Below are 14,082 nucleotides of genomic sequence, written 5' to 3'. Positions count from 1 at the left end.
TCCATCTATATTAGGAAACTGACCAGTTTTTGTCAGTGATTGTCAGCAACAAGTCCCCTAAACCAATGTTGAAAATAACTGAACTGTTAGTATCAGAACTGTTTTTGGTCCATTACTGGTCAGTCAGTTTTTTAGTGTAGACCAGTGTCTTGTACATATTCAGAACTGCACCAATGTAAAGGTGTGATTTTTAAGACTGATTTAAACTGCAAACCAGTGTGGACATTATTTTTTTTTAATAAACCTGGTTTAAAACAAATTAAATGTCCGCATTGTGTTTTGCAGTTGTTTAAAAAAAGTCACACCTTTAAACTGGTGCAATTTTGAATACAGACAAGGTCTGAGAAGAGAAGCCAAGCCCATAATTTATCTGGATTGTACTTTAGACACACAACAAAATGAGGCAGTAATAAATTGTCAACTTCATTACCTATACAGTCAGCTACAATGCTACAGGTTCAAAAATTTTGCTTCTTCAGTTAAGCAGTCTTTATTATGGCTAGTGGATCAAATGAAAGACACAGTCCACCTTCCACACAGCTCAATTTTGAGAGCCATGGCTGTTACTTATTCCCAAATTTTTTCCTAAATGATTGATCACTGGTTTGACTGTTAACATTAAAAAGATTAGATGAAGTCTCAACTGGCATTGTTCTGTTCAGAGAAAAAGTTAGCGAGAGTAATGTGTTTCAAGTGCTTACACAGAGGTTGTTCAGAGGCATTCTGCTTGATATGTAGTGGTGAAGATTCAGAGTACAGATGGGGGATTTTCTGAAAGCTCCACCAGCAACAGACAGTAGCTAATCTCACTATAGTAAGAATCAATTGCTTTATCAACCTGAATGTGTGGTAGATGTGAAGGGAAGCCTACAGATAGAAAAGTAAAAGCTGCCACTTTCCCCATCCTAAATACTCAGTTCTAGTGGCTTATGTAATTTATGTAATAAATAGCTTCCTATCGCATATAAAATAGAAATCACTTTCAGGAAAAGAGGAGTGAAGGCCTACATCTATGCTCTCTCCTCTGTATTGCAATTCACTTGTGTAATGTACACATGATCCATAAGATTGTTAACATCTTATTTTTTCTTAAATGGGAAATAAAATTAGTTCTTCCAAGTTAGAAGTATAACAGAGTAGCCTAAAAAGAAAAAAGCTAAAAAATTCTGAAATCTTCAGCCAGCTATGCTGATTCTATAACTTTTCCAGCCAAAAAGATATCAGAACACTGCCAAATATTTTAAGCTCCTAGCAGAAAATTTACAGCAAAAAGGAGAAGCGTGTTTTATGGCACTCATTAAATGCTTCCAGAAAAAGTCAGTGTTGCACCTCAACCCTTTTTACCTCAATGCAATCTAACAATTCACCAACAATGGATACTAACTTTATCCGTTAACATGGCATCCAATCTGTGTACATGGAAGTGTTTGAGTAAATATTTAAAAAAAAAAAATTCAATCAATTTCTTAAACCATTCTCTAAAAAAAAAAAAAAAAACAAAAAAAACCACATTTCAGTCAAGTCAGCACTTACATTCCAACTGGAAGTACACCAGAGATCTATTATACTGTAAAAGTGAGACTTCTCTTTATAAGCTTAGTATGATGAAAAAAGTGACTTTTCATCACCTCTAAAACAAACCTTCTGTTGAGTATGCTCTTAGATTTTTTGACATTTTGGGGGAGGGCACGCAGGAGTAAGTACAAGGAGGCATGGGTTTGGCCTGTACTAAGCTTCCCTACTTCTGTTTTATTGAAAAGAGATTAATGTTTTTGCATCCTTACCTTTTCACTGAAACACTCAAGCAAGTCTTGGACATACCCTCGCATTTCTTGCAAAAATTTATACCGTTCACCAATACCCCCAGAAGACCCTTCTAATCGTTCAATTGCCTTGGTAGAGTCCTCTCGGCTTTGCTGATGTTTCTCATGTTGCTGCTGATTGGCTTTGTTCAATTCTTTCATTGAGTCCAACCTGAGGGACAATGGATAGATAACAAATTTACATCATAAAGTTTATATATCGTAAACTGTTGAAGATATTAATCTGTTTCAGAGTGAGAGAGCACAAGTACCAAATCTCTGTAAGAAAAATATTTTCAAGGTACATTCACTACCTGGGGTTTGTCAATGCTTTCTCCCTTCTCCAGTCCTTATCAGCAAGGAGAGTAGTTTAAGTTACATGGGCTAGACTCTGTGAGGTCCTGAGTACAGTCAACTCCTGTTAATCCCAACAGGAGTCGAAGGCGCTTAGGACCTTGCAAGACTGAGCCTTAAGAAATTAAATTAGAAGCAAAGGCATTATGCTATATCTAGCAAGAAATATAATCTAACACAGCCTCTATTATATACTGCACTGACTAGACGCACTTCAGGTAATAGCAAGTTTTTAAGACAAGGGGCATACAAACCAGTTTTGAAGACATTACAAAAAGTATGCGCTGTTCATTCTAAAATATTTCTCATTGCAATTGGATTGTTCATACAGTAGGATCTTTTTGATACCTAACAAGGAGGTTACAATGTTTAAGCCCTAAAAAACCCTCAGATTTTAGCCTAAAAATGTAAGATTGTTATGTATTCAGGAAAAAAAAAACTGATTTACACACTTTATAAAATGTTACTTCATAAGCTAAACATCTCACAGTCCTTTCAATTCTTGACTACAAGATTTTTTTCAGTGTCCAGAAGATGCAACTCAGATCGGTCTTCAACAAGATCAATTTGCCACATATTAAAAGCTTCACTTCCACAGAAGAAATCCAAGCAGACTTTTGAACAAAGTTTCAATGTCATCTTCATTTTGTTTTTTTTTTTAAATGATGTGCCAAGTCCGTGGTTGTCCAGCGATGAAATTCTGCATTTGCTCGAGATTAAAGGGTGCCTGAGGGAATAGAAAGCTAGAGGACAAGTCTTTTAAGTCTAAAAAAGATGGTCTGCCCTACCTGTCTTTAAGCTGTTTCTTTACCAAATCAATAGTAACAGGAGTCATCTCATTACTGGGAGTTTTGAAAGGAAGTGTATTATCTGTTTTTTGAGACTTGGTCTCTGATGATCCATAAGCAGCATAAGTGTAAGGAATGCCATACGATGAACCATAAGACATTGTCTGGTAAGAGTTGTGGTAGTACAGATTATTCACTTCAGTAGGCTGACTTGCTTGAACCTATAGAAACAAGACATGCAATACTCAAAATGCTAATGTCACTCCTTTTAAAAACATTACTTTGTAACTTAGTTTTGACATTTTATACGCAGAGATAGAAGTTATCCAAATCACAATGGTTATTAAAATGAATCACTTTTCATAACTTCCTAATGAAAGATGGATTGAAACAAACAGAGCGAAGATGTGTTCACAGAATTATGGTGTACAGTAATTAACAGAAGCAACCTCTTCCATGAAGAATTTCTTAGCATGGTTATCATTATTTGTAGTAATAGTTCATGGCATACTACTGAATGAGTTCTACTTTCAGCAAGTCTGCAACACCCAATTGCTAAATATCTAAACTGTATAATCTCTGCTGTTAATACAGATTAACAACATGCCACGAAACCCTTACAAACATTTTTTAATTTTAGAAAACAGCTTTCAAGGCCAAGTAGTGTCCCCTTCCAACTCTGGGCCAGCTACTTCATCATTGTTCAAAGCCACGAATCGCAGCTGCCACAAGGCATAATCCTACAAAGGTACAGAGTCTTCCCAAGAGGTCATAGGTAGAGCTGTACAAATGAGTTTTCAGTTTGCTGACCGTACTAATAAAAATAAATAATTCTGAGTCAGACGAAGTTTTTGTTGAATCCAAACTGAAACGTCATTTAAAAAAAAATAAAGTAATAAATTTTGAAATGAAAAGTTGATTTGAACATTAAAAAATCAAAATGTTTTGTTTTGTTTTTTAAAAAAAGTGTCAAAATTAAATGTTTGAGGTTTTTGGGAGTTTCCCCTCCCCTTACATTTTTTCACATTTCCCCCCTCCCCAATGAGTTTGGTAAACCCGACATGAATTTGCAAATTTTTTCACTCAACCCAATTCTGCATTTTTTGGCCAAAACATTTCCCCTAGCTCTAGTCAAAAGTAGGCTCAGGCATTGGTACATCTGGGATGAACATGTACATTCATTAAGGCTTTAGATTTTATTAGAATGTTTTTCTAGTGTGGACTTGATATCGATCCCACTGAAATCAGTGGCAAAAAACTTCAATTGACTTTAGTTGCAGTAGTATTGGGCCATACATGCCTAACAACTTCTGGACAGGAAGAATAGAAACAAAGCTCACTTCAAAGCTTCATTACTTACTGGCCCTAGTTAGCTAATAAGTGATGGCCAATGCTACCACAATGCTCATTACTCTCCCATAATGAATGGAAAGCAGGAGCAAGACATCACCTACTTCCATATGAGAGAACTTTATAAATTAAAAAGTTACACCACTAATCTCATCAGATCAAATTATACCAACCAGCATAATACTGATTTGAGTTTGGGGAAGTTTTAGTCAATATATGCACTGAAAGGTTAAAAATCCTATATCTTTCCCAAAACATATACCATCTTTTTTGAACTATTTGAATACATGCCTGAGGTATGTTAATTCCTTTTCGTATCTGTTCCTGTTCCCATCGACTGAGCTCTTCATCCTGTTCCCCAGTCACGAGAGCTTCGTCATCGCTTCCCTCAATACCTGGGCACCCAGAGGAAATGAACAGACAAGATAAAAATGGAGATAATGGATTTATACCAAGGATATTTCATTCCAAATAGTTAAATTTACGTAATCATTAGAATAAGAAAAAACATCTAATGCTTATTACAAGCCAGAACCTTGCTAATCTTCCATGACCAGGAGATCCGCCGTAAATTCATTTTACACATTAGCTAGTAAATAATCAAAAGAATAATGTGGCACAATACATTTTGTTCAGTTTACAAGCATAGCTTTAATTAGTTTATACTTAAGAGTTTACCACAAATATTTTGTATAATTAAGTTTTCATGAAACTTCAGAAAAGCACTGTGCTATTAAAGCTTTGCTCAAAAGCAGAAAGGGGCCATTTTTATGTGCAAATTGAGTGTGTTTATTAGCTAAATTTACCACAATTCCTTAAAATTGGATCATTAAAGTTTTATGACATTGAGTTCAAATAAAATATTCTATATCAAACTACAATGGGGATTATGGTAAACCAAAACTGCTATTAGTTATGCAGACCATTTTGTTTAAGGGCTTATAAAGGTCAGAGTGAGTAACCTACCATGAAAATAGTTTCTATATTTATTAGATATGCTACCATCCTTCCAAAAACATTTTACCTATTTCCTCCGCAATCTTTTGCCTTTGGGATTTTTCCTTCACTGAGAATACTATTCTTCTCTTCTCATCATCATCTTCATCATCACTGGCATCATTTTCATCTTCTCGAACAAGGCGGCCTTTGCCCGGCTCATTGTCAATAGGCGTAAAGTCCCCAAGTTCCCGAGCCATTTGACGCTTTTTTCTAGCGGCATGAATAAAAGCGGCATCTGGGATTTCTCCTGGAAACATGTTTACAAGGTTAAACAGCCAATGATGGCATCCATATTCAGTGAGACTCTTTGCTACTTGTGTCTGCAGTACCATTTTTCTCAGCTGATGTGGCAGTAGACATCAACCCATCAGTATTTCTTATCAGTAAGGAAAAGAGAGGAATCCAAGCAGAAAAGATTTTTAATGGTTAAATCACTCTCACCCCTTTCCACTGAGGCCTAAGAAAGCTCCCTTTTCTGCTCATAAGAACTTAAGAGTCCTCCAGCAAAGACAGGGAAGAAAAGATATTCCACACAAAAAACAGAAGAAAGTTTAAAAATATACATGTTTCAGGCCTTATTTAATACATTCCAGGGGCAAGAAGGGCAAACATTTTCTCCCTGTTAAGAAAACCAGAGAAAAAAATCCAAAAAAACCCCCCAAACTATTCTGATAGGCAAGCCCTGAAAGATATTTCAGGGCTTGCAGAAAATTCAGCAGTATATACAAGTTGCATAAATACAGCATAAATATCACCTGTTGCATATAATAGATTTAGCCAAGTGGATAGTTTTCTAGATTTAATTCTTTCTTGAAACTGTCTAAGTTTAGACACAAACTATTGTTGGTGGCAGCTCTTTTCCCTTGCTCATGTGTTCCTGATGACTAGGGGAGCCAAAATGGTACTAACCTTCCAATAAAACAGCAATCCAAGGTTCCTCAATCTAGAATTCCTATTTGTATTACAGTAGTGCTAAACAAGATTGGGACTCTGGAGGCTGTGTAGGCACAATACAATTACTAACGTATTTTTTGTTTCTTAGTAAGCGGTGCACTATTTAAATGGAATATCACCATCTCACATGATTTTTGTTATGTTTCAAATACTCTCAAAGCTCATGGAAGCTAAAAATCTCTGGTAGCATGCAAGAAATACAGTTTTGAACCAGCAATATATAGTCAATGCAAACACTTAATCATTTAGAGTCATTAAATGTAATGCTCCTACCTTTACATCATGTTCAGAAATTAGTGAACAGTATATGCTGCAGAAAGCCTTCGTGTATGATTCTTTTTTAATTTACATTTTCTGAAAAGGCATCTCATGGTGCAGTTATCAATGCAGATAATAAATGTTAAAAATAAACTGGATGCAGGCCAAATCCATCAAGTTCCCCTCCAAAAGATAACTTCCCATAGTCCATCCCTGATGACAATGTCTTGAATATCTTTAACCTAAGAGGTTCTGTTCTGCTTTCCTCAGCCTCTGTGGTAAGCACTTGGGGGTTCCCTCCTGGAGTCACTGGTATGGAGCAGGAAGTCCCGGTTGGACATCTCTCTCCCAGTAACAGCCAGCAGCAGCAGAACAAAGTACCTGCTCTGCTTCCCTCAGCCTATTTAGCTGGGAGGGAGGGCGATTCCCCTAGAGAGGTACTCCCAGAGAAAGGGTAGCTTCTTAATAGAGTCTGGAGCTCTGTGAAGAGGCAAGAACTGAGAGCAGCTCTTCTCTCATTTTGCTCAAGGTTTAGTCCCTTCAGAAAGGGAGATTACCATAGAACTTGACAGAGTAGGACAAAGATAGTAAGGAAAGATGGGTGAATAAGGGAACCAAGGGGGCAGACATGTCTGAAAAATCTGTACAAGCAGTCTGTCTGCTGTGTGTACCCAAGTTGCATTATTTTAAGAGGGAATTTCTGTTTGGAAAGTTCAGCCACCTATTTTCAGTAAACACACTTAAAATATTAAATTCCAGTTCTCAAGATTACAAATTGAGATATTCCCCTCACTTAAAAGGAGGAATATGCTAGAACCAGTAATATATTTAGATGTGAAGTTATCTGAAATGCACCCATTGTCTCAGTTTCCTATTTCTTCTAAAAGCAAAGCAGACTAGTCTGGTGGGTTGACTGGAGAAGTCTTCCCCCCCCCCCCCCACTAGACACACATATAAAAGATCTTTTCCCGCTACGTCATGTTTATGGCTGATGGATCCATGGTTATCTGTGGATTGTGAGCATGAAGGCAACAATCTTACTCCCCAGACAAAAAGCTTCCTTATGTGCAAATTTGCTAGTTATTAAATTCATGAAGAATAATATTTCAAACTTTTTTCAGAGTAGCAGCCGTGTTAGTCTGTATTCGCAAAAAGAAAAGGAGTACTTGTGGCACCTTAGAGACTAACAAATTTATTAGAGCATAAGCTTTCGTGAGCTACAGCTCACTTCATCGGATGCATTTCGAATTTCATCGAATGCATCCGATGAAGTGAGCTGTAGCTCACGAAAGCTTATGCTCTAATAAATTTGTTAGTCTCTAAGGTGCCACAAGTACTCCTTTTCTTTTTGCGAATATTTCAAACTAATTTCTTTGGCCCTTAGGGTCTGAAGAAAATATTTCTTAATCTATTTAACTAAGTTAACAGCATTCAAGACACTCAAATAGGGGGTCACAAGTGTAAGAACATTTTCTGGTGCCTAAATTAAGGATAAATGCCAACCTGCACTACAGGACAGGTTACTTGGAGAATTACCAGAATATCAAAAATAGAGGTGGGTTTTGAGGACATTCAATATTTCAAAGTTTTAGAAAAACCAATGCTGTAAATAGAAGGGGTGTTTGTTTAGTTTTTTAAAGACCAGAGACTCCAGTTTGAGTTATGCTTCATTTTGAAATATTACCCCACGAACTTGGCACCTGAAGGAATTCATATAAATACCTAACTTAAAAAAAAACAAAACATTTTGTTACAGCCTTCGTTTTCAGCATATTATACTCTGCTATTTGATACTGTGGTAATTAAATGGTCCTATTTTAGTTCTTAAATGAGTCAGTTCAGTTTTCCTAGTTCTTCAAAAACAGTGAGCAAATATATTCTTCCACAGGCCAGCAGAATATCGATGAACCTTGAAAAGTGGACATTTCCATTTACTTTTAAATTTTCATTTCTAGTCACTGTTCGAGGGTGTGTAGGTGTTAAGCTTGGGAAGAGTGCATACAGCTGACTGGATATCAGTACTTAAATTACAAATGTTAGAGACAGCATTTCCAAACCCACTAAACTAGATTTACTATAAAGTACAAACCTGGACGGAGAACATTCAGAGATGATAAAGCACTTGAGAAAGTTCCTCCGGTTTTAGGCTTTTCTTCTTCCTTCTCACTTTCGACTTCCATCTCTTCTTCACCTTGTTCACTGTTTGCAGTCCCATCTTCTTGGTTTGCTTCCTTAACCTGTCCTGTTTTCTCTATGGCCTGTTCAGCTGTAAGAGAAAAAGTCTATATCTGTTTCTTTCTGTGAACATTTTTTAATAGCACTTTTAAAGAATACCACCAGATACACTTATGTTTAAGCCAGCAATCTCATTAATTTTTAACTACTGAACTTACAAGAAGAACAACATAACATGTTGTGGCTTCAATAAAAAACACTGAAATCTTCTCACTATACACTATACAGTCTGACCAGTCTCAGATAGGAAGACTAATGCACCCAAGAAAATATTAAAGTTCACACAGTCAAGCATTTGAGAGTCAGGAAATGCCAGAATTAAGGCTGCCTATGCAACCTTATTGTAGACCCGCATACATATGCGTTATGACAGTCTTCAACAACACACACCTTTTTTTTTTCCCCCTCCCCACACAGGAACCCTGCCTCACTCATTGCACAAGATGGACAGTACCCACTGAATGAGCAGCTATCCAATATTTTCTTTTATTCTCATCCATCAGTGTGTGGCCCCAGACCCGATTTACTGCACACCACTCAAACACTGCTTTGAAGACATAATTATTAATTTCAACAGAGGCTTTTCTATGACACTCGCCATTGTAACATCTGAGTGCTTCACAAACATACATTTATCTTCAAAATACTCCTGTGAGGTAAGGCAACATTATTTCCATTCTACAAAAGGGGAACAGGCACAGAGGCATTGTCAGAAATGCACACTAATTTTGGTTGCCCAATGTGAAATGCTTACAGCCTGAATTTTCCGAGAATTTAACATTTCATAGCTCTTTATTTGTTCAGAGCACAGATCTCATTGACTTCAGTTGCAGATGAGCTCACTCAGCATTTCTGCAAATCCAACCCCAACTGCCACAAGATGGACACCAAAAAAAAGGAGGAACACACAGTAGCCACCTGTGAAAAGTTTGATTTAGATGACTTGCCCAGCGTCACATAGGAACTCTATGGCAGAGGCGGGGATAGAATCCAGTTCTTCACAGTTCCATTCAACTGAATCAACTACAAAACCATCCTTTTACTTCCTGCAGTCCTCTGCCTCATTCTCTACATCCCATCCCTGGGCAGGCCCAGATTTTCTGCCACAAGAGAGGCAGAGGTCCTAAAGACAACAGGCTTATTAACTACACAACCATGATTGACTCCCTGAGCAACATACATTTTGTGCACTGAGTGAGGGAGGGATCCCGGGGGCAAAGCTAGTCTTTAATTACATGATCAAAAACGATCATAACAAGATATATACAGTGGCCAAATGAAGGTTACACTTGCAACCTTCATTCTGGCATTTTCTCACTTTTGAGTGCTTGACTTTATAACTAACATTCCTTTAATGGAATTTTTTATATCATTTCCTAGTTTTTTTTTAAAATAGCAAACAGAAAAAACTGAAATTCCATCATTTGAAACCATACTGAGTCTCACATGATTCATCAGCAGGCCATGAACCTTCACAGCACAGACACTCCACCTAAGCTAACAGTAACTGATAGCAGTAGTAGGTTGCCATCCTATATGTGGTCCAGCTGTTAGAGGGAGATGAAGCACACACTTTGCCAGTAGGCTTCAGTTTTTAGCCGACAGCAGGAATGGTGAAACTCAGGAACCCTAGGCTCTATTCCAGGTTCTACAGGTGTGTACTCTAATGGTTAGAGAGCTTTTTGCCCACCACTCTTCCAGCCTGTTCTCATCTCAGTCTCTGCCTCGCCTCGCCTCACCTCCCCATACTCATTGATCCAGTCCTTAGTTTGGAACGCACAGATGTAGGTCACTTTTTCTAACACAGGATCTCAACATAAGGAATTCAACTCTGCCAACCCCTCAATAATTTTCTCCCTCACTTTAATGCTCTCCTTTTAACACCTGTGTTGAGAGGGCATCCTGGCAGAGGAGTGTACTAGATGCAGATCCAAACTCTAGCTGTTAGAAAGCAGAAGTACAGCGTGATTTAAAGAAATGAGCCTAGGCTTGAGAGTCAAGAAATAGTCAGCTTTAATCCCAAATCTAAAGAGGATTCACTGTGTAGCTTTCTAGTAAGTGTCCTCACCTCTCCACATCTATTTCCATAACCATAAAATGGGGATAAATTCCATCTAAGCCAAAAGGGTGCTTATGAGGATTAACTTAATGCTTACACAGACTACTTTGAATTCGTAGAGCAATCTAAGTATTAAAATGCTCAGTGTCCCTACAGAATTGAAACTGCATCTTTAACACAACTCATTTTTATGAACAGTATTAACTGAAAGATTAAATACAAGTTACTACTAGTAGTAGTTTTGCAATTACCATCTGCTGGAGAATTGACTTCTGGTTTAACCTTTGATTTTTCGAGATCTTCTTTGTATTCTTTCTTCAGTAGTTTTACTATCTTTTTGCTGTAACTTGATTTTTTCACTTTAAAAACTTCTTCAGCTTCTTTAACAAAGAAAATCAGAAAACATTAAATGACCTGGGAACAGATTGGTCAGCTATAACTCACAAAAGTATTTACCATCTGTCAAGTCTTTTCACATGGTGCACAGCACAACTTCATAGTAGAGTTACTAACAAAAATATCCAATAAATCTAAATTCAAAATTTAACATACAAGTTTTGACAAGTAGGCAGTACAATTGCATGTTTTCAGTGCTATAAACTCTCATAATTTTATCATAAGCCTTGTGATAACAGGTGTTCTTCTTGAAGCCCAAACTCCTGGAATCACATCAAGATATGACAGGTTTCAGAGTAGCAGCCGTGTTAGTCTGTATGAAGTGAGCTGTAGCTCACGAAAGCTTATGCTCAAATAAATTTGTTAGTCTCTAAGGTGCCACAAGTCCTCCTTCTTTTTATCAATATATGAGAATCTCATCTTTCATTTAAAAAAAAAAAACATACCTAACTATCCCGGCTGCAGATTAAAATATAAAAATAAGCCCCTCGTTGCATCTTAAAGGCTCAAAAACAGAAGGCAAACGGAAAAAAAAAAATCACAAAAACGGACGTGCACTTTTTATATCATTTTTAAATCAAAAATTGAAGATACCTTATTACCCAAACAATACACTGTGAATCGCTGTGATGGCCCCTCTTTCAGTGCTAGTTTTCCTCTCCACTTAGTCCTTATTGGGGGAAACCACACGTTCAACATTTTGCCTTAATATGAACCGCAGTAGGTAAGTCCCGAGTCACACGTGGCCCCGGCAAGGAAGAACCAGGGCCTATATGGGGGGGGGGGGGAGATTTGACCTGATGGCCCGATAGGCCTCTTCCCCTCCCCCCCCCCCAACACCGACCCTCCTGACTTGCAGCGACGCTGGGGGGCCGGGCCTCCCAGGGGCTGGCTACGTGCAGCTGGGGCCCCACTGCCCGGCCCCCCTCACTCACCCTCCTCCTCGTCCTGGAAGCTGAGCAGACTGGCCCGCGGCGCCGGCGCCTCTTTGTTCTCCCGCAGCCGCTTCCGCTCCCGCTCCCTGGCCCGCCCGGCCCCCGGCAGCCCGTTCCCCTGCTGTGGCGGCGTCGGCAGAAGCGCGGCCAGGCCGGGAGCGAAGCCCGGGCCTAGGCCGCTGCCCGCCCCGCAGCCCGTCAGGGCGGGGACGGCGAGGGGGACGCAGCCGGTGGGGAGCGGCAGAAGCGGGGCCGCCTGGGCCATGGCGGCTTCGCCGGGCCCGTCCGCCCCTAGCGGCTCCGGCGGCTCCTCGTCCCGCTCCCGCTCCTCGTCCTCCTCCTCCGAGTCGTTCCGCTTCCGCACGTTCACCCGCCGCGCCTTGCGGAACATCCCGCCGGGCCCGGCACCGCGCAGCCCAGACACTCGCCCCGCAGCAGCGCAGCGCGCCGCGACCCAGCTCCAGCGCCAGCTCCCCGGAGCATGATAACCGGGCAGCCACAGCGCCACCTGCTGGCCCGCCCAGTCGCCCCCAGCGGCTGCCAGGGGAAGCGACTGCGCGCCGCACCATAGAGTGCGGCGCCGGGCTAGCGTGCCTCGCGCAACCATAGAGGGTAGAGGACTAGAGCGCCCACTCGCGACTGCACAGCCGCCGCCATCTTGTGTGAGTGGGGAAACAAGGGAGGGGGGGGAGCGATCACGTGACTGCAGTGGCCGCCCAGGTGCCTTTGCTTCAGGAGGTCGGGCGGGTGGCGCTACGGAAGTGCCGTTGAGGACGTTGGAAACTTGACTTCCGCGGCGCTCGGCGCTGCCCATGACTTGCTTAGGGCTTTAGGACTGACCTCTACGGGTTTGTGTCACTAAGGGGCTGGTGGAGGCGCCAGCGTGGCCCTGGGGAGCACAGGCCCCTGGCTGCACGGGAGGGGGTCACTGTGCAGGCTACCCCCTCCCCCTGGACACAGACTCAGCGATGTGGCTGCATGTAACCCTGACACAGCACAAGGACTGGGCCTGCCCCTCTGTGCCAAGTGCACCAAGTGTAGGCGGGCAGGCTCAGCAAGGCAGGATTCAAGTGTAGGGGGAGCCAGGTGTGGGTTGAGAGGGCTCTGTGTGGGGCAATCTGGGTGCAGGTGGCTTGGGATGCAAAGAGGCTTGTTGGGGGGGTTCTGGGTGCAACAGTCATCAGACTGTGCAGAGGGGTCCAGATGAAACTGGTTAGGGCTCAGCAGGGAAGGTCTGGGTGTGGGGAGATAGAGCTCAGCAGAGGGGTGTGGGAGGATCCAGATGCACTTGGTTGGGGCTCAGTCGGGTGGGGATCCAGGTGCAGGTGACTCATCAGGGTGGTGCAGGGGGAATGGGGCTTATGGGGGGGGTGGAGTTCTGAGTGCTGGGAGCGAGGTTCGGTAGGAGGGTCTGGATATGGGGGTGGCCTGGATGCATTGGGGTTTAGCAGATGGGGGAGCAGCTCCCTGTACAGGGATCCCTCCCCCTGCAGCTGACGAGCGATGGGGGCAGGAAACCGGGGATTGTGGGGGTGAGAGTTTGCAGAGCTTCCTTCAGCCAGGGGAGAAATCATGGGATGAGTCTGACCCAGCCCCGGGTGCCATGCAAGGGAAGAAGTTGTTCCATCCTCCCCAGCCGGGATTAGCAGCTGAATCCAGTGCAGGGTAAGAGCCACCAGTGGGGTCTTCCCCATTCCCACCTCCTGCCCCACAGTGATTTATCTCTCTGCTGGGCTCCCGAAACATATTGCTGGGGAGGGTTGCATGACTGCTCTTGTGACTTCCCTTTGCTTCCCCGTCAGAAAGTCATTTTTCTGCAGGGAAGCAAAGAAATCTGCAGGGGATATAAATTCTGCACATATGCAGTGGTGCAGAATTTCCCCAGGAGTATGTTCTGTTCTGTTTCCACTTTCTGGGTCTCAGCCTTTTCTCCCACAGAGGGAGGTTAATTC

General features: G+C 41.5%; 1 protein-coding gene across 2 annotated transcripts in view; it reads right to left on the bottom strand.

Annotated features, from left to right (window-relative positions):
- Positions 1-12,616, bottom strand: part of PAXBP1 (PAX3 and PAX7 binding protein 1) — a 35,850-nt gene extending 23,234 nt beyond the window's left edge. The window contains exons 1-7 of one of the 2 annotated variants that reach the window (XR_006279168.1): positions 12,131-12,616; positions 11,051-11,179; positions 8,595-8,771; positions 5,319-5,540; positions 4,586-4,689; positions 2,945-3,165; positions 1,785-1,974 (exon numbers count right to left, since the gene is read on the bottom strand). Coding sequence is in view for 1 of the 2 variants with exons in the window: in XM_038399010.2 (XP_038254938.1) it covers positions 1,785-1,974; positions 2,945-3,165; positions 4,586-4,689; positions 5,319-5,540; positions 8,595-8,771; positions 11,051-11,179; positions 12,131-12,521 (1,434 nt within the window). In the remaining variant the exon portion in view is untranslated. The remainder of the gene's footprint in view (positions 1-1,784; positions 1,975-2,944; positions 3,166-4,585; positions 4,690-5,318; positions 5,541-8,594; positions 8,772-11,050; positions 11,180-12,130) is intronic. The other variant, XM_038399010.2, reaches the window with a different exon arrangement.
- Between the last annotated feature and the right edge of the window lie 1,466 nt (positions 12,617-14,082).

This window comes from Dermochelys coriacea, chromosome 1 (assembly GCF_009764565.3).
Source record: "Dermochelys coriacea isolate rDerCor1 chromosome 1, rDerCor1.pri.v4, whole genome shotgun sequence".
In the NCBI taxonomy this organism is placed as follows: Eukaryota; Metazoa; Chordata; order Testudines; family Dermochelyidae; genus Dermochelys; species Dermochelys coriacea.
The sequence above is the reverse complement of the archived record's forward strand: the minus strand, read 5'-3'. Positions and strand labels throughout refer to the sequence as shown.